Source organism: Hyperoodon ampullatus (assembly GCF_949752795.1).
Source record: "Hyperoodon ampullatus genome assembly, chromosome: 1".
Classification (NCBI taxonomy): Eukaryota; Metazoa; Chordata; class Mammalia; order Artiodactyla; family Ziphiidae; genus Hyperoodon; species Hyperoodon ampullatus.
Genome location: NC_136914.1, coordinates 92,282,624 through 92,310,594, shown reverse-complemented (window position 1 = coordinate 92,310,594; position 27,971 = coordinate 92,282,624). Strand labels below are relative to the sequence as shown.

The window sequence follows — 27,971 nt, the reverse complement described above, 5'->3', positions numbered from 1 at the left end:
GAATATTTCTTTTCCCCTACATTAATGTAACCACTTATTCATACCAGTGTGGAGTGATGCATATTTATTTTATACTTTGGGTTATAATCCATTACTACTACTACTTTAATTATTCTCTTGTGCAAATCGTTCCAGCTTTGACCACTGGGAGGTCTTCCAGTTGTCTCTTGCGTCGTTTTGACATGCCCCCATTTGTTTGTTTTCTAAGGACTTCCTAACTTTCTGGCACTACAAGATATTCCAGGTTCTTCTTGTATTTTCCCTGCCCCATCCCTAGAATCAGCCATTTCTCCAAGGATCTCTGGTTCCTATTATTGGAGAATGATACTAGAAACTAAGATCTGACCACTGGAGTGCTCATTGCTACTGGGATGTAACTACTTCTAGATCTTCTCAGTGGACAGAGTTAGGAAATACGTGAACGTATATTAGCCCATGTTACACACATATCTACAATATTTCTGCATCTACATTTCTTTCTATAGGAAGGCTTTTCTTTTTCAAGTATTTATTGATATATTTTGCTGTGTAGCGAACAGCGAGATTCACTGCCTTCTACCACCAATGGTAATTTTTTAAGGTAGGGGGAGAAGAAAGTAAAAATGGAGATCTTAGCATAACTATGACTTAAGGACTCAGTCACCCTCTAGTCCGATCATGTAATTTTAGAGATGAAGACATCCTAAGAAGTTTACTGAGATCCAAAGAGGTTAAAATACTAGCTAGTGGAACAGTCAAGATTGGAATCTGGCTTTTTGAAACGGAATCTCTTTACTTCCACAATATCTAATGCTTCTTTAAGACTAATCAGTATTCTTGGCTTTGTATTCAGCTCAGTTATTAACTTCTTCAGATGCATTAAGCAGACTAAAGTGTAATTTTACAAATTGGTGTGCAGAGGTACGAGCTAGCCAATGGAAGTCCACTGCAGTGTCACTGAGGAGGGATTTTGCTCTCCAGTGACAGATCAACAACTTGAAAATGATGCTCTTATGGCCAGATGTTAGCGAGTGAATCTTCTTAAATGACTATGATGATTACCCTGCCCTGTTTTACTTTTTATAACTATCGCAAAAAAAAAAATCTTTTTGCTCTGGGGAAAGAATCACAGGGTTCCTATAGGACAGATACTTGATGTATACACCTGCTTTTTAGAAATGGGATATAAAGCAATGAAAGAATCTGTTTAATATCATCCAAGGAGTTGGTGATAGGGTAAAAAATAAAAAGCGAAAGCTGAAGCCCCCATGGCCCTTCTTTTAACAAGCCAGCCACACAGCTCCTTTCTTTTAAATTGCTTTCCGGCAGCTTTTAAAGTAAAGAACAAACACTTGAAAGTTCCTCCCAAGAGACTTCTGAGGCCATAGGACAGTCCTAGGATGCCTTCAAACCTTTCAGCCATTTCCTTTGAGAAGTGGGTATGTTTATACTTGATAAACCATGTCTTGTCACCACATAACAGTAAAATCTCCATTCTGTTCTTTTCCTTTTGTACTTTAGTCATTTCATTTTATTTTTGTTTGGTACATTGTGAACATCCAAGATTTTTAGTGGAAATAAATGGTAACAGCTGTTTCTAGTGTACCAAAAAATGTAATTATGAACCTTAACCTTGAGATGATATGTCCAGATTTTCCCAGGTGTGGAAATGACTTGAAAAGCTCATTTTGGGTAGTCGTCCCAATACAGAACCACATTCAGCTGCTTGCCATCAACTTCATTCAGAGAGAGGGAGTTTCTATAGGTCTTTCTTTATTCCAATACTCCCTTCTTAACACGGCTTTTCCTCTTTAAAATAGTCACCAGGGACTTCCCTGGTGACGCAATGGTTAAGAACCCGCCTGCCAATGCAGGGGACACGGGTTCGATCCCTGGTCCGGGAAGATCCCACATGCTGCAGAGCAATGAAGCCCGTGCACCACGACTACTGAGCCTGTGTTCTAGAGCCCGTGAGCCACAGCTACTGTGCCTGCGGCCACAACTACTGAAGCCTGTGTGCCCTAGAGCCAGTGTGCCACAACTACTGAGCCCATGTGCTGCAACTACTGAAGCCCATGCACCTAGAGCCTGTGCTCCACAACAAGAGACGCCAGTGCAATGAGAAGCCCGCACACCGCAAGGAAGAGTAGCGCCTGCCCACCACAACTAGAGAAAGCCCGCGCGCAGCAACGAAGACCCAACGCAGCCAAAAATAGATAGATAGAGAGATAAATAAATAAATAAATAAAAGACTATGGTCTAAAAAATTAAAAAATAAAATAGTGCATATTTACCAACATAAACACACCCTTAAGTCCCATCTTTCATTCCTGCTTTATTTTTCTCTGTAGCTCTTACCACCATTTAAAATACTATATATTTTACTTCCTTAGCTTTAAATTGTCTGTTTTCCCCCATTAGAATGTAAGCTCTATGATAGCAGGGGATTTGTTTCGTTCACTGCTGTCTTCCCCAGACCCAGAGTAGTACCTGGAACATAGTAGATGCTCAGTGAATGCTTCTGAATGAATAACATGAAAGTTGTAACTCGTGATCATTTGGCCCCTGATTTTAATATAAATACAAATAGTTGAGTTTTATTTTACAGGGTTATTTTAGATTATAAGTAGAATTAAATCACATTGTTTAAAATGGGGATTTATCTATTGACCAAAAACCTCAGAATTTGTACTAGAAATGTGCATAGTGCATTAGAAGTTATGCAGCTAACTCAGTAACGCGATGCTGTTATCACATGAAAGGAATTTTGAAATTCTCTGCTAAATATCACTCAGGAAATTGGTGGAATATCTAAAAGCACATTTTTTTTTAAACTTTAAATGTGAATTATCTTCAGACTAACCCAAAGATATCCTGAAGTGTCATTACCCAGTTTGACCAGATTTAGCAGAAAATGACTTTTCATTGTTATAAAAAGAAAATCTATTCTGACTAATATTTGCCACCTTAAAGAATATTAAAAGAATATGCTATAAAATCCAAAGTAATTCCTCTGAAGGAATGTCAGCATATAGGTGCTGGCATGTTTTTATTTTTAATCATATGTTACAAATATATTATTTTTATTTAAAATTTCTAGCATCTGAAATACTTACACATGGCTCTTATTTCTTATTTCTTTAAGCAATATGTAAGATAATAGAAAAGGGTATGCAACTTGACCAGCCATTTTATGAACTAGATCTTTCAAAACAACAGCTCTAATGCCAAATTTCCTGCAGTATTCTCTCCAGGACAAGAAACAAACAAATAAAAAGCAATCTAGTCAGTGAACATCACAGACTTGTTTGCAAGCTATCTTTGAGCTGATGTAGTGCATAAATTACGTCTTTGTACAAGACTGACATATGTGCCTATTCCCCCCTTTTATTTCAGAGCATTGGGGAGTCGACAATGTCTGTTGTGTTAAATCAGCTGCTTCCCATGATTAAGCCTTCGAACCAGAGGACTAATGATGACTACAGCCCCGAAGAGCTGCTGGTCCTCCTGATATATATTTATTCTGTCAGTGGAGAGTTCTCAGTGGACAAAGACCTGGGTGAAGGTGAAGAAAAAGTGAAGAAAGCGTTGGCTCAAGTCTTTTGTGAGGAGCCTGAATTGTCACCTTTGCTGCAGAAAGTCACAGGTGAGTGTTTAACAAAAATAGAGGACATAAACGTCACTGATACAGAAAACAGATTTAAAAATAAAGGCATTTGGAAATGGGATGTAACCATCTTCATTGGAGTTGTTCAGAATTTCATGAGGCCTGATGAATGCTAGCCAGCCTTTCGGATTAGAGGTTTTTGTTGTAGGTTTTTTGTTGTTGTTGTTGTTCCAGTAGTGGTAGGGAAATGGCCTTCTAGTTGCTTGTCAGTATTCATATTCTTAGAGCCTGAGCCTTGTTAAAATAGCAAAATACTCACAGGGTGTAATATCTTTAAGGAAAAATAAAATGATGTGCATCCATCCTATTCAAAGGATTTCTGTTGACATATTCTCTTTGAGATTGTCATTTCAAACTTAAAAACAATAAGAAAAAACCTGTTTCCCTAAGATGTTGTACAATGTTATAGGATGAAAATTGCCATTTTCAAGAATAGCTTCGTATTTTGACTTCTCATATCTCATCTTGAATCTGAATTAGTTGGTAGTATCCAAAATAATCCCCAAACATCCCAGTAAAGTAGGCTGTTGATTTGGGGGAAGTATATAATTAAATATCCTAAAATCTAACCATTTTCACTTCTAGTAAGAACTGGGATATAACTTACGGAGATATTCATTTGTGTTGTTTCATATCAAATTCAATATTCTTTATATTTTGTGTAAAGCTTATTGCTAGTAGTGTGGATTGAGCCTGGGCCTGTTTGAGAGTGAGAAATTATTAAAACTTACATGTAAAACATAAATACTTTAAAAACATACCAGGTTGCCAGTCATTCATGGATATGTGTGTGTGGGTGCATGTAGACCTCTCCACTGGGGAAGGCTCAGCTGAGGGAGGTTACATATCATCTGACTTTTCCTCCTGTCCCCTGTCCTGCCTCCCTCGGGGGAGCACCCAGCTTTCTCAGAAGCAGGCTGTGTCTCTGTCCACCTGAGCATCCGTGCATGTGTGCTTTCCTTTGTGCCCACTGCTGAGCTTTCCTGTGTCTGGTCATGGAAAATGAAACCCTGACAAGATGGAACCCGAATGAACTTCCCACAGAAATGAAACGTTTCCTTGCCCAGTACAGAACCTGCTTGCCAACTTAAAATCTACGTAAGGAAAACTTGTGGGAGTTGTTCCCATTTCATTAGGGTACAGCACTGAGTGTGATTCCATGTGTGTGTTTGGCTATAAATGAATATTGACTTAGAAAGGCTTAATATGGTTTATATAGAGCTTAGAACAGTGATTTGATTCAAAGTCAATTTGAACACTAGGAGAGTATAATTGGAAGTTATTCTTAACACACATAATTCCAGAAACAGACAACAAAGATGGTGTGTTTTAACGAGGGTGTTTGGATAGCTTTCTGCAGCATTAGTGTGTTACTATATTATTTTGAGAATTGAGGTCAAGCAGTCAGTGTTCATTCGATATTCGCTCAAGGTGTTTATTGACCCAGAATTTCATTCTTTATTGGTTTCTCTGTTTTATGATTGCTCAGGATATTGCATTTTCTTGCTTTTAAATGTGATTTCACGTTTAAAAACACTTCTGTACATTTGTGTTTATATTAGGAAAATTTGTAAAGTTAGCAGTTGAAGGTAAAAAAAAATACGAATTTGTGGAAATTTTAGTGTATCTTTAAATTTTGGAGACATCTTATTTTATAGTACAAAGTATATACTCCTACCTAGATTAGCTTTGGTTTTTTTAAAAATTTATTTTTTATACATCTTTATTGGAGTATAATTGCTTCACAATGCTGTGTTAGTTTCTGTTGTACAGCAAAGTGAATCAGCCATATGCATACATTTATCCCTGTATCCCCTCCCTCTTGAGCCTCACTTCCACCTCCCTTTCCCACCCCTCTAGGTTGTCGCAAAGCACTGAGCTGATCTCCCTGTTGTATGCTGCTGCTTCCCACTAGCTATCTATTTTACATTTGGTAGTGTATATATGTCCATGCCACTCTCTCACTTCACCCCAGCTTCCCACCCCACCTCTCGTGTCCTCAAGTCCATTCTCTGTGTCTGTATCTTTTTTTTTTTTTTTTTTTTTTTTTTTTTTTTTTTTTTTTTTTTTTTTTTTTTTTTTTTTTGTGGTACGCGGGCCTCTCACTGTTGTGGCCTCTCCCGTTGCGGAGCACAGGCTCCGGATGCGCAGGCTCAGCAGCCATGGCTCACGGGCCCAGCCGCTCCGCGGCATATGGGATCCTCCCAGACCGGGGCACGAACCCGTATCCCCTGCATCGGCAGGCGGACTCTCAACCACTGCGCCACCAGGGAGGCCCTGTGTCTGTATCTTTATTCCTGCCCTGACAGTAGGTTCATCAGTACCATTTTTTAAACTCCATATATATGCATTAGTATACAGTATTTGTTTTTCTCTTTCTGACTTCACTCTGTATGACAGACTCTAGGTCCATCCACCTCACTACAAATAACTCAATTTTGTTTCTTTTTATGGCTGAGTAATATTCCATTGTATATATGTGCCACATCTTCTTTATCCATTCATCTGTTGATGGACATTTAGGTTGCTTCCATGTCCTGGCTATTGTAAATAGTGCTGCTGTGAACATTGTGGTACATGACTCTTTTTGAATTATGGTTTTCTCAGGGTATATACCCAATGGTGGGATTGCTGGGTCATATGGTAGTTCTATTTTTAGTTTTTTAAGGAACCTCCATACTGTTCTCCATAGTGGCTGTATCAATTTACATTCCCATCAACAGTGCAGGAGGGTTCCCTTTTCACCACACTCTCTCCAGCATTTATTGTTTCTAGATTTTTTGATAATGGCCATTTTGACCAGTTTGAGGTGATACCTCATGGTAGTTTTGATTTGCATTTCTCTAATAATTAGTGATGTTGAGCATCTTTTCACATGCCTCTTGGCCATCTGTATGTCTTCTTTGGTGAAATGTCTATTTAGGTCTTCTGCCCATTTTTTAATTGTGTTGTTTGTTTTTTTGATATTGAGCTCCATGAGCTGTTTATATATATTGGAGATTAATCCTTTGTCAGTTACTTCGTTTGCAAAGATTTTCTCCCACTCTGAGGGTTGTCTTTTCGTCTTGTTTATGGTTTCCTTTGCTGTGCAAAAGCTTTTAAGTTTCATTAGGTCCCATTTGTTCATTTTTTGTTTTTATTTTCATTACTCTAGGAGGTGGGTCAAAAAAGATCTTGCTGTGGTTTATATCAAAGAGTGTTTTTCCTATGTTTTCCTCTCAAAGTTTTATAGTGTCCGGTCTTACATTTAGGTCTTTAATCCATTTGGAGCTTATTTTTGTGTATGGTGTTAGGGAGTGTTCTAATTTCATTTTTTACATGTAGCTGTCTAGTTTTCCTAGCACCACTTATTGAAGAGGCTGTCTTTTCTCCATTGTATGTTCTTGCCTCCTTTGCCATAAATTAGATGACCATATGTGTGTGGGTTTGTCTCTGGGCTTTCTATCCTGTACCATTGATGTATATTTCTGTTTTTGTGCCAGTACCACACTGTCTTGATTACTGTAGCTTTGTAGTATAGTCTGAAGTCCAGGAGCTTGATTCCTCCAGCTCTGTTTTTCTTTCTCAAGATTGCTTTGGCTATTTGGGGTCTTTTGTGTTTCCATACAAATTGTAAAATTTTTTGTTCTAATTCTGTGAAGAATGCCCTAGATTAGCTTTGGATGTACAGTTCAAACAGGGTGGATAAGATGTGCTACTTAGACTTGACGTAAGTCAACTTGCCAGTGGAACACACATGCATTGATCAACCCTTGTGGACAGGGTTTTCTGATGGTAGATTTTTACTTGGCCAGTATAGACATGCCCCTTATTAAGTATGTTGAAAAGTCACGGGTCCTGAGAAGTAAGGTTTATGTTTACAGTTAGCTGCTGAAGAGAATGTTTAATCTACATCTCAGGATAAGGAGTAATAGGATAGTGTTGAGGCAGTGGTGACTCAGTCTTGTAGAATAGGATGGAATACGCAGTATGTACTGGAAGAATTGAATTGTCTTCCAAATGTGCTTAGCCTTTCATGGAACTAGGTTAGTTTGGCTTTTACCATGAACTTTCCCACAGTGTTGCACTTATGTTATTCCAATTTATAATCTCAGCTTACTTGCTACTGGGTGGCAGAAATTACTTTATGTCTTGTGGACATTTTGTGGTTGATGAGATTTAGTTTAAAAGTACTATTGAAAACAAACAATCAAGATAAGAATTCTACTTTTTATATAATGCTGTAATTTTACTAATCTTAACTGTTGATAGAATCAAGAAATCAATACTTCTTCTGTACTAAAAATTAAGCATGTTATCATCACTCAACTGCTAAGTGATAGAACCAGGATTGGAACCTAGGTGTTCTGGATCTCACACCCTTGTCTTTAAACATGGAATTCTAAACCTGCCACAGGCTTACTTCCGTAACCACTGCATATTGTATTCTGTAACTTATGCTTGCTTAAACTTATTGTTTTATGCCATGCATGTTCACTTTCTGAAAAATGAATTAATATTTGGTTAATATTATAGATATTACTTGTGCTTTTGAATCTGTCTATAATAGCTACTTATAGGAGTTTCCTCATACCTCCTATTTTGGTGCATGTATCCTCTTTGTTTCTCCATTGCTATAAAGAAATTAAAATATTATATCTAGTCACTGAAATCTATTGGTTGTCTAGCTTTCTAAAACAGGAGTAGCAAACTTAAATTCCTTTTATTTCAATAATACCTCTCGACAATAATTACCTGATATTTAAAATTCATATTTCCTTTTATATGTTAAAAATGAAATTTACTTTTGATAGTTTCTTTCATTTCTCTCTATTCTTCCCTTTTATGGAAAGGGCAATGAGAAATTGTGTTCGGCAAAACAAAACAAAACTTAAGCATAGTCAACAGCAACGTATTATTTTCTTTTTAATAGGCACTATTGGGGAGAGTGGTGGGCAAAAACTCTCTTTTCTACTCACACAAAATGACAAGGGTTGGCTCTCAGGGTGTCAGGGATGGGAGATGTAAAAAGAAAATTGGTACGGCCTAAATGTGTCATTTAGTGTTGTGCTTTCTCAGTCCTGCTAAGTTCAAAGAGTATCAGTTTCCATATATGTTAGTATTTGCATGGCAGTCACAAGAGAAAACAAAGGAAAACCATTTGAACTTTCTTCAGAGTATGAAATCAAAACACTCATTTCAAAGATCTGTGCAAATGTGGACTATCATCCTACAGGGAGCTATGTCAGAAAAAGCATAGGCTTAGAGCAGAAATCCTTGATTCAAAAGTCCTGGCTCTGTCATTTCCTAGCAATGTGTGTTAGTGGGCACATTACCATCTCTGAACCTTGATAATAAATATAAGCGCCCTATTGACCACTCATGATTTTGCTGAGAATAAAATGATGTGACGTGTGTGAGCTAATTTTTGATCCATAGAGCATTGTAGTAGGTAATTTTTTTTCCATTGCTGTTATTATTTTGATGGCATCTAGCTGTCATATAGGGCAGTGCTTCCCAACCTTTTTCATGCTGTTTTGCACACAGGCAGTAAGAATGTTTGCAGAGTCTACTGAGGTAAGTGAACAGGCTGGTGTGGTTGGGGGCAAGCAGCAGCAAGGGCTTGATCACTCCAGGCCCTACCCGCCAGACCTGTGAACTGAAGCAGCAGCTTGGCACACCTGTAAACTATTAAGGGCAAATCAGTGCTCTAAGGTATGTTGGTCAGAAGGCTCTGGAATCAGGAAACAAAGAAAAACAAAAGTTGCATATGGTTTTTAACACCCACAACTCTTGGAAAACAATTTTTTTGGTAAACAATTTTTATATTACTCATTAACTTACGTCCCTGAATTTTTATAGTGTCTTTAAAGATCAGGTCAATAAGAGCTAGATCTATTTAGTTAGGTTCAGTGTAATGCTAGGGAATGAAAGATTCAAAATATCTAAAAACTCTGTGGTTCAAGAGAGAGGCATGATAATACCACAGAAACTGTAATTTATATTTATTAGATTCTTATTTTACTTCCTATTGATAATTTGGGATTATCAATTTCTGTATTATATTAGGATTGTACCTGGATATATGTAATGGAAAATTTACAAGATTAGCTTAAATAATAAATAAAAATAAATAGGGATTTAGTTTTTTCTCAGCAGGAAGTTCAGAGACAGGCAACATAACTCACACTCCTTTAGGCTTCCTTCCTTCCTCCCTTTCTTCCTTTTTTTCCTGTCAGTATATTTCATCATCATGGTCATGAGGTGGACACTCCTCTTCCATGTATTGTGTCCCTGCTTTAGGCAAGGAGGGAGGAAGGATGAAAGTAAAAGGAATATACTAGTGGTGTCTGCCCTTTTTTATATTAGGGGAACCATAGCTTTCTGGAGGTCCTACCCAGAAGACTTGTAATCGTTGCCTAGAACTGGATTTCATGACCACCTCTGGCTACCAGAGCATCTGATGAATATTTTAACTGGGCACATATTGGTCATGAACAAAGTCAGGGTTCTGTTAAAAGAAAGAAGGTGAGAATGGGCATTATGTGAGAAACTTGAATTTGCTGCAGTTATTATTATAGGCTTCCCTGACAGAGGAAATTCTAAGGCAATATAATATACTGTGAGATGGAGTGATTCCCCGGGTGCAGTTATAGTATTAGTTTTCTTTTATAACATATACTGAAAAAACACACTATTGTGTGCTAGTATCATTGGACTTATAGCACAAATATTTTAAACTTATCAGTATTCATTGAACATGTCTATGTATCTGGCATTATTCTCTCTAAGCATAGAAACCCTGGGGGCGGCAGTGGTGGAGTAAAGGCTCTGAGCACAGGATTTGGAGTCAGGTGGGAATATCAGGTAATAACAGCATTATAATATCTGATAATCCTAGATAATACTGTAGTGTTCAAAGTGCTTTTGTAAACAGTATCGCCTTTGATCTGAAAAGAATATGTACGTTTGAGCCCATAAACTTATATGCCTAAAAAATTATACCCCAAATATCTGAGCTCAAATGAAATATATCTATAATGCTGAGTTCTCTTTAAGACAGTTTACTCATAAATATACTGCTAGTTTTTCAAACATGGTTTGGAATGGAAAATATAAAATTGTATATAAACTTGGAAATAGTAGAGTTGCAGTTTTCCCTGTGTTTCCATTTTTTCCATGGCAGTTCCCTCCCTAATAAACCTTTTGTCTTTAGGTAAAACCCAGGTACACTTTGGGAGGTCCCATAGTTGCCTGGGTTTTTGTAATAGGTGTAAAGACTCATAAGGCATATATTATTATGTTTTATGAATGGAAAGGTTCTCAACAATTATCCAGATTATTCATTTTGCACAAGAGAAAATCAGTGCCCCAAAAGGTTGACTAATTTGCCTCAAATCACCAGCCAATAGCCTATCCAGTACAAGGATGGAACTAGAGACTGTGTTTCCTGATTCCCAGTCCAGAATTCTTTTTACTAGATCAGTGATTCCCAACCTTTGTCTCATGGATCCCTGGGAAAATCTAGGAGTTAGAGCAAAAGGTTCACTCCTCTGTGTGTGCTTTGTGCTTCATCCATATACTCAGTATTACTCTTCACATATAAATATACAAATATTTGTAGATATAATTGTAATTTATAAAATAGAATTTCATTTAAAGATATTGCTGAAGCTATAGAATTTTTCCTTTGTATCTTTTAGGTAACAGATACCAAAAACATAATTATAAGATATCTCCATACTTTAAAAATGTTTGAAATCATGAGTTGCAATAGGAGTCTCAGGCTCAAATGCTTACAAGGACCAGCAACTAATATAAATAAGTAAAGTAGATCAGGTTTTGGAAAAACAACAGTGAAAGCACAGTGATAATTAGCAAAAGATAGTTGGTCTTAATAAAGGGGGCAATAGGGAGTGGTGATGACTGTGTCAAACTGGAGATCCTCTAATTGTTTCCAGGAGAGCATGAGTCTAATATTGCCAGTCTCTCAAGAAATCAGGAATCTGAGGGGTTTTTTTAATATTCTTAATTAACCAAATTTAAAAAGTTGGCTCATTTTCTAAAACACTGCATGAGTCAAAGAGATCTTATTGAAGGGCAGAATTCAGCCTGTAGGCTTCCAGGTTGCCATCTTTATACTAGGTACTGCCTCAGGTATTGATTACAGAGAAAAGTGTTTAAATCTCTAACTAATACTTACTAGAAATCTGAAAGATCTCTAGGCAGATGAAATTAGACACTACAGTTCGGTCAGAAAGCAAAGGAAAGGACCTAGTGACCTCCTTTTTTGACTTTTTTTAACTAAAAGAAAAAAAAATCACATTTGTGTACATTTTAATCTGGCATGAGTTTACCAGTGAAGTAGCATAGCTTTTCCTTCCAAATAGATTCTGTAAAGATACCATATAAGTGGAAGTAGACTTCCCACAGAACTCTGTCTATTGGATGGAAAATTCTGGGAAGCAATTTTGGGTTTAATATTAGGAAGACAACTTAGGAAAATAAAGCCAGCCAGCAAGTCTGACTCACCCCCATGAGAAGAGCTTCCCAGCACAGGGAACTGACACTGAGACTTGTGTCAGTAGGAATTTTACTAAGACATTTTAGGACTTTAAAATATTACGGTGTGAAAAGTCAGTTCTGTGGAAAGGATGGTGCATAAGTTCTCCTCAAATTCCAGGAAGATGGTATTTTTCTAGCTAGATCCATAGTTGTGCTTCCTTTGCTATGTAATTCCCAAAATTTTGGCATAAAATAGTGGCAGGATTCCTGTTATTCTAACTGGAATAATCTGAACTTCACATTGATTGGGTTAAAATGTACAAATTACCTTCTTGATGCACCATGATTTTTAGAATCATCTTTAACTTTTTTAAAGTTTTGATTTTAAGGAATCTTGTTTCCTAAGTTTTTTCTTCTCTATTCCTTCCCACTTGTCTTTTGCCCTGTTTAAGATCAACCATGGATAATAAATGAGGAAAGGCAGGTCCAGTTTGGAAAGCACTGTTCTTAGGACACTGAAGGTAAGAATAGTCTAGTGAGCTCTCAACCAATATCCACTTGCATTCCTGTGGAAATCTAACAGAGGACTTCAAATGAGAAGGAGCTGAGAATTCATTTTCAATGGCTTGTGGAAGGCAGATTATGGTACTTTCAGGTCTACTTTCCAGTGGAAAGCATATATATCTACTCTTATCTCCTTAGTAAGACAAAGTCACATTCTACAACCAAGAGTACAAACGTATTTGCAATGATTTTTTTTTTTTTTTTTTTTGCGGTACGCGGGCCTCTCACTGCTGTGGCCTCTCCCCTTGCGGAGCACAGGCTCCGGACACGCAGGCCTAGTGGCCATGGCTCACGGGCCCAGCCGCTCCACGGCATGTGGGATCTTCCCGGACTGGGGCACGAACCGGTGTCCCCTGCATCGGCAGGCGGACCCCCAACCACTGCGCCACCAGGGAAGCCTGCAATGATTTATTTTTGACAGCTTTCCTCTTTTGAAAAAGTTCAGGTAAACATAGACCATATAAAATTATTATTGTTATTTATGGCTGCCACTTTTTTTTTTTTTTTCTTTTTTTTTTTTTTTTTTTTGCGGTACGCGGGCCTCTCACTGTTGTGGTCTCTCCCGTTGCGGAGCACAGGCTCCGGACGTGCAGGCTCAGCGGCCATGGCTCACGGGCCCAGCAGCTCCGCGGCATGTGGGATCTTCCCGGACCGGGGCACGAACCCGTGTCCCCTGCATCGGCAGGCGGACTCGCTACCACTGCGCCACCAGGGAAGCCCTATGGCTGCCACTTTATTATGAAAACTTTCATCTCCATCAACACAAGGCATAGACGTTTTGTTTATTACTTTAGTAGAGGTATGTCTTTCAAACAAAGCATGTTTTATCACTGGTCAAGTACTTTCCCAGCCTTGTAGAAAGTCAGTCTTTGTAAAATATAAAGCACTTCCCAACAGAGAATTGTAAAAGATGAGGAGCTGATGAGAATTTCTCCTCCTGTGCTTCCTTTACTCTGTCACCTCTGCATTCTTTCCTCCTCTCACAGCTTTCCCTCAATAATTCATCAAATATGCATTTCTGCAGATTTCTGCTCCTAGGGGCACTATTTCAATTGAAAAATAGTTTTCAAGATTTCAGAAATCTTTCCCTTGAAAAGTTGTTCCTTGGACCTTGAGGACTGCCAATGACAAAGGATGTTGCTGTGGTAACTAGAAGGGTGATCCTTAAAGTTCATTACCAGCCTTCATGTTACCCACACTTGAATGAAAACTTCAGTTCATTACAATAGGTGACAGTGTAGAAAACCATGACAGCAGAATCCACTCACTCAGCTGAAAGAGGACTTCAGGATGCAGGGGAAAATTCATTTCAGAAAAGATTCTGCCTCACCTCTTGGTTCTAGTTTATGGATTCTCAGTTATTGTGGCATTTCAGTATTAGACTTTTCATTAAGGTATATACCTTCATTTCTAGTGTTTCAGATTTCTTGTTTCAGGGCTGCCAAGACAAAACAAAACAAAAGCTTTAAAGACTGTTGTTTTCTATTATGGTTTGTAACACTGTTTGGTATAATAGGGTCTATTTTTCCTCTTGATTTCTAAGATTTCTGCTGGAAACTCTAATGAAAAACATATGTCTGCCCTAAATCACTCCCATGAGAAATGTTGGAACTGTTACATTTAGTTTTACTGTCCAACATATTAAAATAGTTAACCACAGCACATATTACAAAACAGCTATATCAAGTGAAGTTTACAATGTTTAGTTCATATTTAAAATATATCACAAGCTGTGTATAAAAATATTTAGAGCTGCCTATTAAGGTAGTTAACCAGTTATGTAATTTTGAAAAAATATTAAGAGATCACTACAAATTACTTTCTCAAGTACTTAATTTTTCCATACCAGCTCATAAAAACAGTCATTCTTAACTAAGACACTGGAACGTATCTTCTTGCAGTGGTATTTATAGATGCACAAATGCATGAGACAGACTGTCCATATCGTTAATTTTTATGTCTGCACATGATGCCAATAGTAATAATTGTGTGTGTGACAGAGAGATTAATACTTGCTGATTCTTATTAACTGCACATTAGACTATAAATTTCTCAGTCATGAAAGAGAACAAATGGAATGCATGGAATACAGGGTAATTTTCTTAAACACATAGCTCTGGATCAAACAGGAGTGATTGGGTGGTATGGTTGAAAAGAGCACAGAGGGGAAGGGGCCTGATGTTTATTCCTAAATATGCCCATAGGTGTGTAACCTGAAAGTAAGTCACTTAGCTTCCTTTGGACTCAGGATCCTCATCATAAAATGAGAGTTTTATTAGGTGAGTTTAAGGTCTCTTCTTTCACTACCATTCTATGGTTCTAGCTTCTTTTGCTTTTTATTTTTATTGGAATCAATGTACTCCCTTCCCTACTTCTAAATCAGCTCCTCCTCAAAACCATTCTATCTTTTTCATGCTATCACTGTCATCTCAGGAGGGAAGCAATGGACTCATTGACTCAACCTCAGCTCCTAGAGAGCAGCCCAGCTCTGTTTCCTTTGAGATGCTGTTTACAGCTCTCCAAAAATGCTCCCTGTTCTCCCATGGCCTTCCCTCTATAATCCCTGTCTCCACGCCTGCCCAACCATTTATCCTGCCTGCTGATACCAGGTTAACATTCTTAAATTTAATTTTGTTTTAATATCTTTAAGGTTTTTCCTCCACTATTACAGTCATACGTTCTCCTTGTAGAAAATTTGGAAATGTCAAGAACAGTGTAGAAGAAGCCACATCAATTGAATATTGATGAAAAGCAGATACTTGCCATTTGTTTTCATCTTTTGTGAATTGCCGGCTCATGGTCTTTTCCTTTTTTCCTACTGATTATTAATTTTATTCTTAATGATTTTGAATCAGAGCATTTGTATTATTAAGGTTATTAATACTTAGTCATATATTTTGCTAGCATGTCTTCCTAGTTGGTATTTGCCGTTCATATTTGCTTATATGGCAAGTCTGGAGACAGAGCTATATTTAGGAATTTTTGGGGAGGGGCTCCAACAGTGTGATTGGGACTCTCTGCATCTTTTAAGCTTTTCATCCTTCTAAGTATTGACCTCATTCTTTTCTATCACAGCTGCCTCTGTGTGACCTCTCTCCCTCCCAGACATTCCTGGCTTATGTCATTCCAGAATAGCAACTCAGGAAAAGAGAGCTTTTTTTCTTCCAGGGGTTGTAGATCAATCCTAGGAAACGAAGCTGACTGTCACTGTTACTGTTCCACTCACAGTTGCCGGGGGAATGGGGCTCTCTTTGGCCAAGCTGAGTCCTGTGTTCATAGCTGTGTTGGGAGTGAGCAGGAGGGAGGTCGGGGCAGGGATTTGCAGAAATGGGTGGTGGGCTGTGATCGACAGTCCAGTACTGCCATTTAACATAGGGTCTGGAGTAATTCCACAGAGGAAGGGATACTGACGTACAAAAGCTAGATACGTCCACCATGAGAACATTCACTAATAAACCAGTTTTATTTCTTTATATTTAAAAAATACATCTTGGGCTTCCCTGGTGGCGCAGTGATTGAGAGTCCGCCTGCCGATGCAGGGGACACGGGTTCGTGCCCCGGTCCGGGAAGATCCCACATGACGCGGAGCGGCTGGGCCCGTGAGCCATGGCCGCTGAGCCTGCGCGTCTGGAGCCTGTGCTGCGCAACGGGAGAGGCCACAGCAGTGAGAGGCCCGCGTACCGCAAAAATAAATAAATAAATAAATAAATAAATAAAATAAAAATAAAAATAAAAAAATACATCTTATCTTCTCCCTCTTGGGTTTTGTATTTTGCCTGTAAATGGATAAAGATGTCATTGGCACCAGAATAATTGCTTCAAGAGTAGGTATTTGTATGCCTAAAAATAATTGTCTGGAATTTTCACTAATGTTTAAAAAAACAGCATCAGAACAACTGTGGACTAAGGGAATTCTTAGAACTCAAGCTGCTTTCACCATGCAATTGCCCCTCAACACTCGAGTAGCAGTAATTGTGCCTGTCATGCATGGCTGTGTAATTATATATAATTCTTTGAATATAAGAATTAGAAGGGCAGAGATTGTCATCTGGGTGAATTTTAGAGCTCCATTCATATTTATGTGTTCATTAAAATATTTATAATCGGATTTTCTTCCCTGATGACAGCCATATACTTGTTCACTGTAGTATAGTTGGAAGATCTTTTGCTCTTTAATAAACACAGAATAAAATTTAAAATTACCTATGAACCCACTACCCAGAGAAATCTGCTGTTAGTATTTCGATATGTATTTGGTGATCTATTTATTGGTAAGTAGAAATTCACATCCCATATATGCGTCCCAAGTGAATATAGCAGGTGAGATTTTGTTTTAAATGTGTTTTTTAGTTTATCTGTTAAGGTCAGAGTGCCTAGGATAAAGAGGGCCCCAGGTATAATGTCACATATGGTTTCTGAAACTAACATTGGAAAGATGGTTGTTGAGAATGTTGGTTCTGAATCCATGTCCCAAGTTCTAAGAGACATTATCCCTCAAAAGTCAGATTATCCATAATCAGAGTATAAAGGAGAATACTCTAAGCCAAAAAGGAGGACCATTAGGACCTTGGGTAGGAGGAAAAACACTTAGGTACAAGTAGTTCAGCCTAGAATTGAGGCAGAAGAAAATTACAGAGAGACACAACAGGCTCTAGGCTCTGACTTATAATTTTATTATGTGAGAAGAGAAGATTAATATTTTAAAAACCAGGAGAACATATGTGTACAACCATGGTGATACTCATTTGTATTTTGAAATTTAGTTGTAAATGTAACCAAGAATGTAATTCCCATAGAAGCCTGACTTCTTTCTGCCTTCGTGTGTTGCCTGTTTCTTCTGTGCTTAGCACCTGGACTGACTTGGTCCCAAAAGGAACGGTAAGTTTCCCTGAAGTGTTTATGAAATGAAGCCCCCTTCTGCTTTTTTTTTTCCTTTCATTTTAAACACAAGACATATGCCTGCACCTCTTCGTCAAGCTCTTGAGTTGTTGCCAACCTGACAGAGAGCCATCTGGAACAGGAAACTGTTAGGGTGCAATGTTCATTAACAATTTACATTTTCCAACATGTAAAATGATTTTAGGGTTTTAATTCTAGATGCTGTGGTTTTGTCCAAACTATACTCTAAAATAATTGGACTCTTTATTTCCTTATTTTTGTTGTGGTGGTTAAGAACAACAGTTAAATCTGATCTGGTTTTTTCATACAATGAGGTAGGATTGGGTTTTTTTTTTTTCTGTAGAAATCACCACCTTGCAAAGCATTTAATCTTTGGCTAAAAAAGGTTTATGCATAGTTAAAATGTAGTTGGATACTTCCTCACTGGGAATGCACACCCTTTCTGTCAAAGCGTAGAAACAATGCACCATGTAAACAATAACACTTCAGTTATAATTTACAGTGTTCGGGGCATCTCTTTGATGTACAAGAAGTGAAGCACATGTTTTCGGCTATCAGAAAAGCAGAATGCGTTACATTTCGTTCCCAGAAACAGATACCAAGACACCGATTTTTGTCTGTGATTGTATCTTTGTTATTATTTTCATACTTTAATCTCTTGTGTCCCATCCCCCCTCTCCCTTCCTTCCTCCTAATCTCACACTTCTGTGAGAGAAATCATAAAACTGTTCACTTTGGGAGTTTGCACACTGTATTCTTGATTATTTCAAGTTGTTCTTGAGAATGCAGAAGCCCAGACAAAATGACATCATCCAAGATGAGTACAGCCTTTTATTTTGGAGTTGGGTATTTAATGGCTTTTGATTATAGAGTGATTGTAACATTTCAGAGCAACAGCCCTTCCAGATATTCGGCTGGAAGTGTTGAGGCTGTTATATGTCAGGGCCGCTAAACCCAGAGTTTAGAATAGAACAAAACCACCAGGGTGTATTTGCTGGAACTTCTTGGTAGGGTATGTGCAAATTATAATCAAAATATCAGATCTCTAATTACTTCCTTATTGTTTTTGTCTCTGCAGTTCTCTCTTGAGCCAATTTATGCCTTATCATTTTTTAAAATACAGATTCAACATGTGAAAGATCCGGGGAAAAGTTCTGGGAACATAGATTTGTTGGCTTTTTGATGGGCCTTTTTAAGGACATGGCTCTTGTTTTCCAATTTGGCAGTGAAAAATAATCAGTGTTTTGCTTAAAATAATGGAAGAGCAACAATGAACATGATCAGGCTGAAAAAATATCTGGGTCATTACTCTCCAGGGTATAGGGAGGAGCTAGAAATGGTTACCAAATACTGTGCTACACCCACAGCGTCCTCTGTGTCTGGACCAAAGGCACACACCCCCTGCACTGGACTTCTCAGAGCAGTAGAATGTCATTTTTCCACGATCACCTTCTCACTCTGGAGGCTTTTTATTCTTTTGCACCCTATGTTCCAGCCACAGGCTTTTCAGTTCCTTAAATACATTACATTCCCTCCAACTAACTCCCCACCCTAGTCCAATTAACCCATTCAGAGCTCAGCTCAGGCCACGTGTCCTAGGCTCAGCCTCCTCTGCCCCTCCTCGCTAGCTCAGCGCCCTCCACCCTCATCATGTGTCTAGTGAACAGTTCATTATATATTTGTGTGATAATTTGATTAGTGTCTGCCCCCACCTCCACCGGCCCCAGACCATAAACTCCATCAGTTTTGTTCACCATTTTATCTCAAGTGTCGACTATGCTTGGGGGCACGTGGAAGGCCCTTCATAAGTACAGTATTTATTGAATGAAGGAGGGAATAAGAAAGCAGCTCTGGCTCAGCTCCAGTGTTTCATCTGACACTGCAATGCTACAAATATGTTGCAGCTTTACCAGAGGAACTCTGCTTTGGAGAACAGAAAGGTTGGTTGAAGAAGAGAATGGAATATCAAAAGGAAACCATGCCCTGTCAGTGAGAGTTTGGAACTCCCATTGTTTGCAGTATAGTGAAGAAAATATTTCATGCAGTGAAAACAAATGGTATCAGCCATTAATGGAACTGTTACTTTGTGCTTTAATATTTTTATCCTATCAGATTTTAAATTCTGGAGGTTTTTGGTTAAATTCACTGTTTCCCCATTTCTCCTTATTTTTTTTTCATCTTTATTACTTTGCCCTTCTTCTCTTTCATCCCCTCATCTTGTTTCCTTGCCTGCTTGTGAGCCTGCCGTTCAGCCATAGCTGGAGTGCAAAACATTTTTTAACTTAACTTTTAGATCCTCTGACAATTCTTTTCCAACCTGAATATAACAAGGAAGAAACCAGCCCCAGAATGTCTGGGGCAGTTCTTTAGCCTGTGGACATAACCACAGGGGCAGGAGAGCTTCCTCTCAAGTTGGTGATTCTTGGGAATCCGGCTGTCTCATCCATGCAGCTCATAACTGTAGTTAGGTGGGCTGATCATTTGTCTCACACTGTAAGGGGCTTCAACGGACCAATTCCATGAAGGAAAGTAAATGTCACGTATAAACCATCATCTGAAAACCAGTGTCATATAATCTAATACAATCAGACTTTTTATTTTTTTATTTTTATTTATTTTATTTATTTATTTTTTGCCGTACGCAGGCCTCTCACTGCTGTGGCATCTCCCGTTGTGGAGCACAGGCTCCAGACGCGCAGGCTCAGCGACCATGGCTCACGGGCCCAGCCGCTCCGCGGCATGTGGGATCTTCCCGGACCGGGGCACGAACCCGTGTCCCCAGCATCGGCAGGCGGACTCTCGACCACTGCGCCACCAGGGAAGCCCAGACTTTTTATTTTTTAAATCCGCAGTTCTTTCTCCTTCCTTCCCTCCTTCTTTCTTTTCAGCCAGTTTTTATGAAGGGACGACATGCCTCTAAGGTGGTGCTAAGTACAAGAGGTGCAATCCTAAACCGGGTGGGCAAAGTGTGTGTTGTCAGGGGGTGACTTTTAAGGGGAGAAGTCTTCAATGCCACAGATGTCCCTGAGTTCTAGCTTAATCTCTCCAATTTTCCCTCAACCCCCTCAGCACGATTCCCTTCCCTTTATCCTTAACACCTGTCAGTAGTATCCAGCTGTAGCCTCCTAACTAATGTTTCTTAGCAAATCTCTCCCCAGCCGGCTTGTGTATTCCTTTCCGGCTGCTCTCCCAAACCTTCCCCCGTCCCAGCCTGGATAGAACCATTTCTCCAGAAATGTTTTCTAAAATAACTTTTTTTTTTTTGCACCACATCTGCCACTCCCACCCTCCTACCACCCACCTCCACACCTAATAATCAGGCCCTAAACCATGGGAGTTCAGTCATGAAATTAGCATTCCTAAATTACAGCATTCTATTCAGTATTCATTGATTTAAAAAAGACTTAGAGGATATAATGTTTAATATAAAGTGGAGGAGGGTTTTTGCTCCCAGCCCCATGTATCAGTTGCCTGCTTATGTGTAACCTGAGGCCCCATCGTCAGGCATGTGTGCCCATTCATAGAAACAGGAGCATGCATCCTGGCTTTGGAGTTTTGCTTCTCAAGGCAGGAGCTGACTAGCCTGAGCACGTTTTGCTTTTCATACATATAGAAGAATATGTGATAATTTTTTGTTGCTACAGTGAATAGGAAAACTGCAAAGTGCTAGTGAAGGAGAATGAGAAAAACTTTAGATCCAGGTATATAGTATGTTTAAGAACCCTTAAGTTTTCTCTCCTCGGGATTTAAATAATTTTATTTTCATCTCTATAATAAAGTATTTTCTAAATTGTGCTATATCTTAATACCATTTCCTATGCATAAAATACATTCCCTGCCTCCCATTCTTACCTGTAAAACTCCTACCTATTCTTTAGATGCAACTCAAATATCATTGCCTATCTTATTCCTTCTCTAATCATCCCAGCCCGAAGTGACCCCATGCCTCAGTATTGATTTGTGACAGTCCTAGGGCACTTACATTTATGTTGCCTCATGTGCTTGATATTTGCACATGTGTGTTCTTCCTACCTGGTGATCTTGGACAAGTTACTTATTCTCTCTTTACCTCCACTAGTCCCTCTTTAAAATGGACGTATAATAGTACCTATCACATTGGATTGCGGTATATAACACTTAACAGTATACCGCTACTATTGTTTGTTTTCTCTTCTATTACCTTAAGCTCCTTGAGGGCAGCGACTGTTTATTATTCACCTTTGTATTCTCAGCTCCCATTTTTAAATTGTGCTGCGTGAAGGAAGAGGTAAAGACCGGGTTATAACATTTTCATAATGCTCTTCACTTTTCTCTATTCCTAGACTTGGTTCAAATGGAATGGAGGCTAGACTGGCCTTTGGGGTCTAGAGCTGGTTCTGAGATGTTATGCTGTGAAAGGAATATTTGATAATGAGTGCTATTTTCTGTAGAATATTGCTTTATAAATCTCTGTTTGCTGTATCGCAGAAACCTTTTTCTTCTATTCCTGTTAAACCAAAAACTGTAAACGGTATATCATCTTCTTGGGAGTAAATCTAGATATTCTTCTCCTCCAAAGTTACTTTGCTCATCTAGGAATTGACTCTCACATTTTTCTTTCACACATACATATTTGGAACTTAAAAATTGTCTTTTAACTTTGTAAGAAAAGGAAATTTAACCCATGTGTAGTTGAGATGAACTTTCTTCTTATACTTCCTTTCTCTGAAGAAAGTCTTACACATTGGGGTATAATCACCTGAACCTCAGCTTTCATTGGTCCAACTATGTGGATTTGGGTTACCAGACACCAATGCATTTACCTGTATGAGAAGAAGGGCACTGATAGAGTTGGTCTTTCGCTTTCTTAAATGCTTGCTTCCATGTTCCTAGCATGCCAGTCAGCACTAATAGGAATTAATATTTACTGTACACCAAAAATGTTTAGACATGGCACCAGCACCATCTTATGGGGTGATCTAGCTCACTGAACGCATAGTCTGAATGGTACAGTAAGATGTCGGCCCTCGAGTAGGACAGAGCCCTACCCCAGCAGCACTCTACTCCAACAGGCTTATCACCGGAGCACACAGAGCCTTTGTTCTCTGGTTCCCTGGGATGGGAATTCTTAGACTGTTGTTACCACAGATGTGCCTGTGAAGATCCATTTGGATTCTTTTCTAGAGTGGTTTCCAAGTACTGTTCTGCAAACCAGCTATATCAGCATCACTGGAGAGAGTTGTTCACCATACAGCTTTATAGGTCCTATCCGAGCCCTACTCTATCAGAAAGTTGAGGGGCCAGGTCTGGGGATCTGTCTGGAGTTGGAGCAGTGTATTCTATCTGGAGCCCCCTGGATCAGGCATGGGAAAGGGCTCTCCCTTGAGACATCACCCCACTGGAGATATCGGGACCTCACCCTCTCTTCCAGGGCACTTAAACAAGGTCCCAGGTTACTAAACGGGGTGGGCGTTGTCAACTTGGAGTAGGTCAGCTGGCAGAGTCTCAGGTATCAGCGAGCATCTTACAGGCACTCAACTGGTGACTTGCTGGCCATGTCTGTCAGTGCCCGTCACATAGCTATTAAGTGAAGGAGCTAGAATTCAAACCTAGTCCTGTCTGGGGCCAGTACCAGAGTTCTTTGTCTCTGTGCCATGTTGCCTACTAATTCCGGACTGAGTGGCTCCAGTCACTCCTTCCTACCTATTTACTTTGTTTATTTCTCCTTGTTTATTGTGACACAGCTGTTCCATTTGGTGGCTGAAGTTCTTGCCAGGACAGTATTTATGCTCGGACTCTTCCTTTCCTTTTGTGGTGAGTGAGCTGGAGCTTGTCAGCAGGTCAGGGTTCAGAAGTCAGGGTCCAGGAGTTTTTTTCCCTTTAGGTTTTTTTTACTTGGCACCAAAGTAAGTGAGTCTTGGGAAGTTATTCCTTAGGTGATCCCATTACTTCAGAAGCTGGTTTAAATGGATAATAGGAGGTGATGATGGCAGCTGAAATACTTAAAGCAACAGCACATTTTGGAAAAGAAGACAAGAAAAATGAGAGCAATCCTGGTAGCTGCTTATATTAGTATTCTTGATTAATGTCTGCTTTTTAAAAAATCAAATTGCTAATGCATCTCCAGTCACTGCACCAGTCATAACCAGTTAGCTGTGTTTATATAATATTAAGCAATACACAGGCAGGGCTGGCTGAAATGTCACTTTCGTCCATGGAGGGAGTCAAGATTACATACCTTGCTGCTTCTCCAGACCTTGTCTCTGCAGAGTGCGCTTCTGAGTGTGACCGGGTCACAGCACAGCACTGAGGCAGCTCTGCCTGTGATTCACAGAGTCGCTTCTTTTGTGGACTTGGAAGGGCCCCCGAGTAACTGCCCATGACAGCCTTCTCCCAAGCCAGCCTGCCTCTTTCCTTCTGCACCTCAGAAGCAAATTGGATTGCAGGCTCGTACCCAGCAAGCCTCAGCTGTTCTGTGGCCCTGTTGTGTTTGGCCTCCTCAGTGTTTGTGAAACCTTCAGTTGGAAGCCAAACTAGAATAGAGCAGCTTCAGATAAATAGCCGGGGGTTTTGGGTTTTGTTTTGTTTTTCTTTTCTGGTTTCTCTTTGAAAAATGTAAAGAATGGCAGGAATTGGTTGGGGCTGAGTCGTGGCTGCTTCTTAGAAGGGCCTGTGCTCTCCAGCCAGCCCAAGCATCTGTCCCTTGCTTCCTTCTCTTGTAGTAGCTGTGGGTCCCCAGCTGCAGGGCAGTTTGTGGCTTTGCTTTCCCATCACTGCCGTGTTCTCCCTCCACCTGCCTGTTAGCGGAATGGAAGAGAAGGACAAGCGGCCGTCCTGACTAGTTTGGAAATAGTTCACTTATCATTGCGTCATGTTTTTATAAACAGGAACTTGAGATCCACACATTTATAAGTGTTTTTAGAGGAATGTATCAAGCACAAGCTGTGGCACGTATTAGCCACTTGGCAAACATCTGCTAAACGATTGAATCTGCAGCTAGAGGTCCAGGTGTTTGGGGACCCAGGGTCATGTGTTTGGCTGGAAGAAGAGACATCATGGGGCAGTTTGGGAATATTAATGGCACTCTGTAAATACACGCAGAGCTTGGAAGACAGCCAGCAATTTTTTACTTTCCGTGAAATACAGGGCTTTACTTTTATTTTGTGATGGGATGCCTTGACCACTTTATATTGAAGCCCTTTTGGAGACCTTAAACTTTAGTGACCTTATAAAATGTCAACAAATTTTCTTTCTTCTCATCCAGGCAATAAGTCCTCTTGGGTCAGTTGTGTCTGACCGTCTCTCTAACCTGATACTGTCTATTTCTCTCACTGTGGGCTGTGAAACAGGGACTACATCCCACGTCTCTGCAACTTCTGTTAACCGTGAACCCTCATTTCGTTACTAGCAACTTGGCTCTGCCCTACCAGACCCAAAACAAGTTATTAATGGCCCTATCACAGTGGTTTAGGACTAGAGTTCCACAGATTACCTGAGTCAAAATCCTTATTCATCATGTGGCCCTACAAGTTATGTATCATTTCTGTGTCTTCATTTTCTCATCCGCAAAATGGGTATCCTAGTAGCACCTATATCATTGCATTGTTAAAACTGTGCCGGGCACATTGTGAGTGCTCAGTAAATGACAACTGCTGTCTTGGTGGTGGTAGTGACAGCAACAGTCATATCTGTCTTAAGTTATAAGGATGTAGCCACTAAGAACTATTTTGTGATTTAGTTTGTCTTACGTGCATTGAATACTTGGAGAATAGCAAAGTCCTTTTGTCACCAGATTGTAAAAGTATAGGATACTTTTTTCCCCCCTTAATGTATGGTCAAGATTTTTTTTTAAATTTCCCATTGATAACTTTAATTCAGATCTCCCAAAATAACCAAATAACCATGTTTAATTTGAAAGTTTTAATCAAAGAAGTGATGAGATTTGATTTATTTTTTGGGGTGATTTCACTGAACAATTGTTATGGTCAACTTTGATTTGATAGAAAAGACACTGTCAGTGACACACACAAGGGTCCAGTTGCTTTCCTGGTTATGAAAGGCAGATGAGGCCTTTGTGAGGGAAGGTCATTATCTTCCCATAGTAATTACTATTCTGTAAAAGCCAACACTCTCACACCTGATTACTGAGGGAAAACAAGACGCTGGTTTCTGTGTAAGCGCCTTATGGTAAAGGCCAACTTTGGAATTTGGTCTGATGTCACTGCTGATTGGCCCCAGGGGTCTGGGTTTTGTCTGTGTTATTGGAATACCTCAATTTATCTGTTTTCCACAGGAGATCACAGCATTCTATAGGAGTTTGGAAAGTTCTGAAATGAAAGCACACTTCAGGACTAAGACATGCCTCTCCCAAACACTGGCAGTCCTCACAAGGCTAACAGTGTCTGTTGACCTTAAGGAATGATTTTTTTTTCTTAGCCATCAAACCACAGGATTTTTAAACTGGCTTTAAGACCATCTCTCCCCCTAGTCCACCCTTTTACTTACTTTGGACAGAAACTCAATTTCAGGGGCAACATTGTAAAGTAAATATTCGTGTTGGGCCTTTTCTTTCCAGTTTCTTAAAGGTTCCTTTCAGGTCTACAAGAGAAGGCAAATTCTATCAGTTATATTTGGTTCCCAAAGTGGCTTTTGAACCCCAAGTGATATGGATACTACTGAAACAAAAGCCTTCCATTAAAAAAAAAAGTGGATGCCTTGCCAGTTATAAGAGGAAGTAAATGTATGTGGTGGATGAAAGAGAGGGGAGGGAGGTGTGGAAGGAAGTCTTTGAGAGTCAGAATTGAAAGTGTCCCTGCCAATTAGGCCCGTGACCTTGGCTGTTTCTTAGCTTTCAGTTTCTTCCTCCGTGAAGCTGGGAATCACGGGTACCACACTCACACAGTGGGGGAGGACCAATGCTTGGGCTGCCCTTAGTGAGTACTCAGTAAATCGTATGTTACCATGATTACCGTTTTTATTATTGTGCCTTGCTCTAGACTGAACTCCACATATTCAATTATGAGATCTTATGTCATCAAAACATTTTCTAAACACTTTTTTTTTCTGATAGAAATATTTGAATGAGCTCTCTTTGTGATCATATCTCATTTCAGTTTTAGGTTTCACTAAACCTCTTGATCTAATCACCATCTACTTATAGATGGAGATATGCAGTCGCTGATATGACTGATATCATGTACTTTTAACTCCTGGTAGACTGTGATGGACTCAAGCCCATCATTTCACCAGTCACCATGTGTTTACTGAGTGCCTACTATGTGCCAGGCAGGAGTGGGTTCTGGGGATACAGTGGAGAACAAGAGAAAGCTCCTGCCCTGAGCTTGTACAATATTTTAATGTCAGCATTACTTCTTACTCGTATTTATATCCCATTCATTCTACCTAGTACCTGGCATACAGGAAATACTCAATAAATATGGGGGGTTTTTTGGTGAATTGAGTGCAGCTTACTGAAATGGAAGTCCAGTGTGCTCTTTCTGGAAATTTTTCTTTAAGGAAAAAAAAAAAAACCTAAGATTTTCCTTGAAAGGTCCTCTTGTCTTTATGTTTTATTTGTTAACAGTCTCTATCCATCTGGTTGGATAGAAAAATAGGTCTTGCTGATTACTATCTTCTCACTGTTTGAAGAAACCCTTCGTTGATTTTCCATATATATAGATAATTACCTGTGCTGCTTGTATGTGTAAAGAAATGTGTAAAAGGAGAAATGAACAGAAATACAAACCAGGGTTGGTGGACTTGTTCTTGGATGTGACCAGTTTTTGCAAAGAGCTCTTTCTCTAATGGACACAGAACTCCTAGTCTGCCTGCACACCAGCAGCCTCCCCTTCTACACCTGCAAATTAAGAAGAAAGAGAGCAGGTGGTAGCGTGGGAAGGAAGTAGCAGGGGAAGGCCTGTTAGTGCTTGGCCTTGTATAGAATGCTTCACCTTTTTAAAATCACCTATTACCTCTGAGGTAGATGCTATTCACCACTGCACCCCACCCCCATCCTCAATACAGATGAGGAATCTGAGGATCAGAGGTTAAGAAGCTCCCAAGGGCACCCAGTTGGGAGGTAGCAGAGGCAGGGTTTGAGCCCAGCCTTGCCTACCCAAAGGCTCTGTCTCCGAAGACAAGGCTGCACCCCTTCTCTACCTGATTAATGGTCTCAAGTAAGTCTTGCAGGAGTCAAGACTCTCCTCCTCAAAGCTACTCTGGGGCTGGTAAGACAGATCTTGGAAGTGGTAAGTTGAAGTGTGCTCTTGTGTTCAGCTCTCCTTGGGCTGGGACACAGAGACTCAAGAGAGCCAGCATGGCTTAGAATTCTCTCAAGTTTCCACAGATTTGGTTTCTGGGCAGGTTTTGAGTTACACTGAGTGTAGGAAAAAAAAAAAAT

At 39.6% G+C, this 27,971-nt stretch overlaps 1 protein-coding gene across 2 annotated transcripts in view; it reads left to right on the top strand.

The window, feature by feature from the left end:
- The window catches only part of SCFD2 (sec1 family domain containing 2), a gene marked incomplete at both ends in the record, with an annotated part of 402,315 nt that overhangs the window by 160,460 nt on the left and 213,884 nt on the right, over nucleotides 1-27,971 (top strand). For both annotated transcript variants that reach the window (XM_079718752.1, XM_079718751.1), the window contains one exon: nucleotides 3,376-3,625. In XM_079718752.1, coding sequence (XP_079574878.1) covers nucleotides 3,376-3,625 — 250 coding nt within the window. The remainder of the gene's footprint in view (nucleotides 1-3,375; nucleotides 3,626-27,971) is intronic.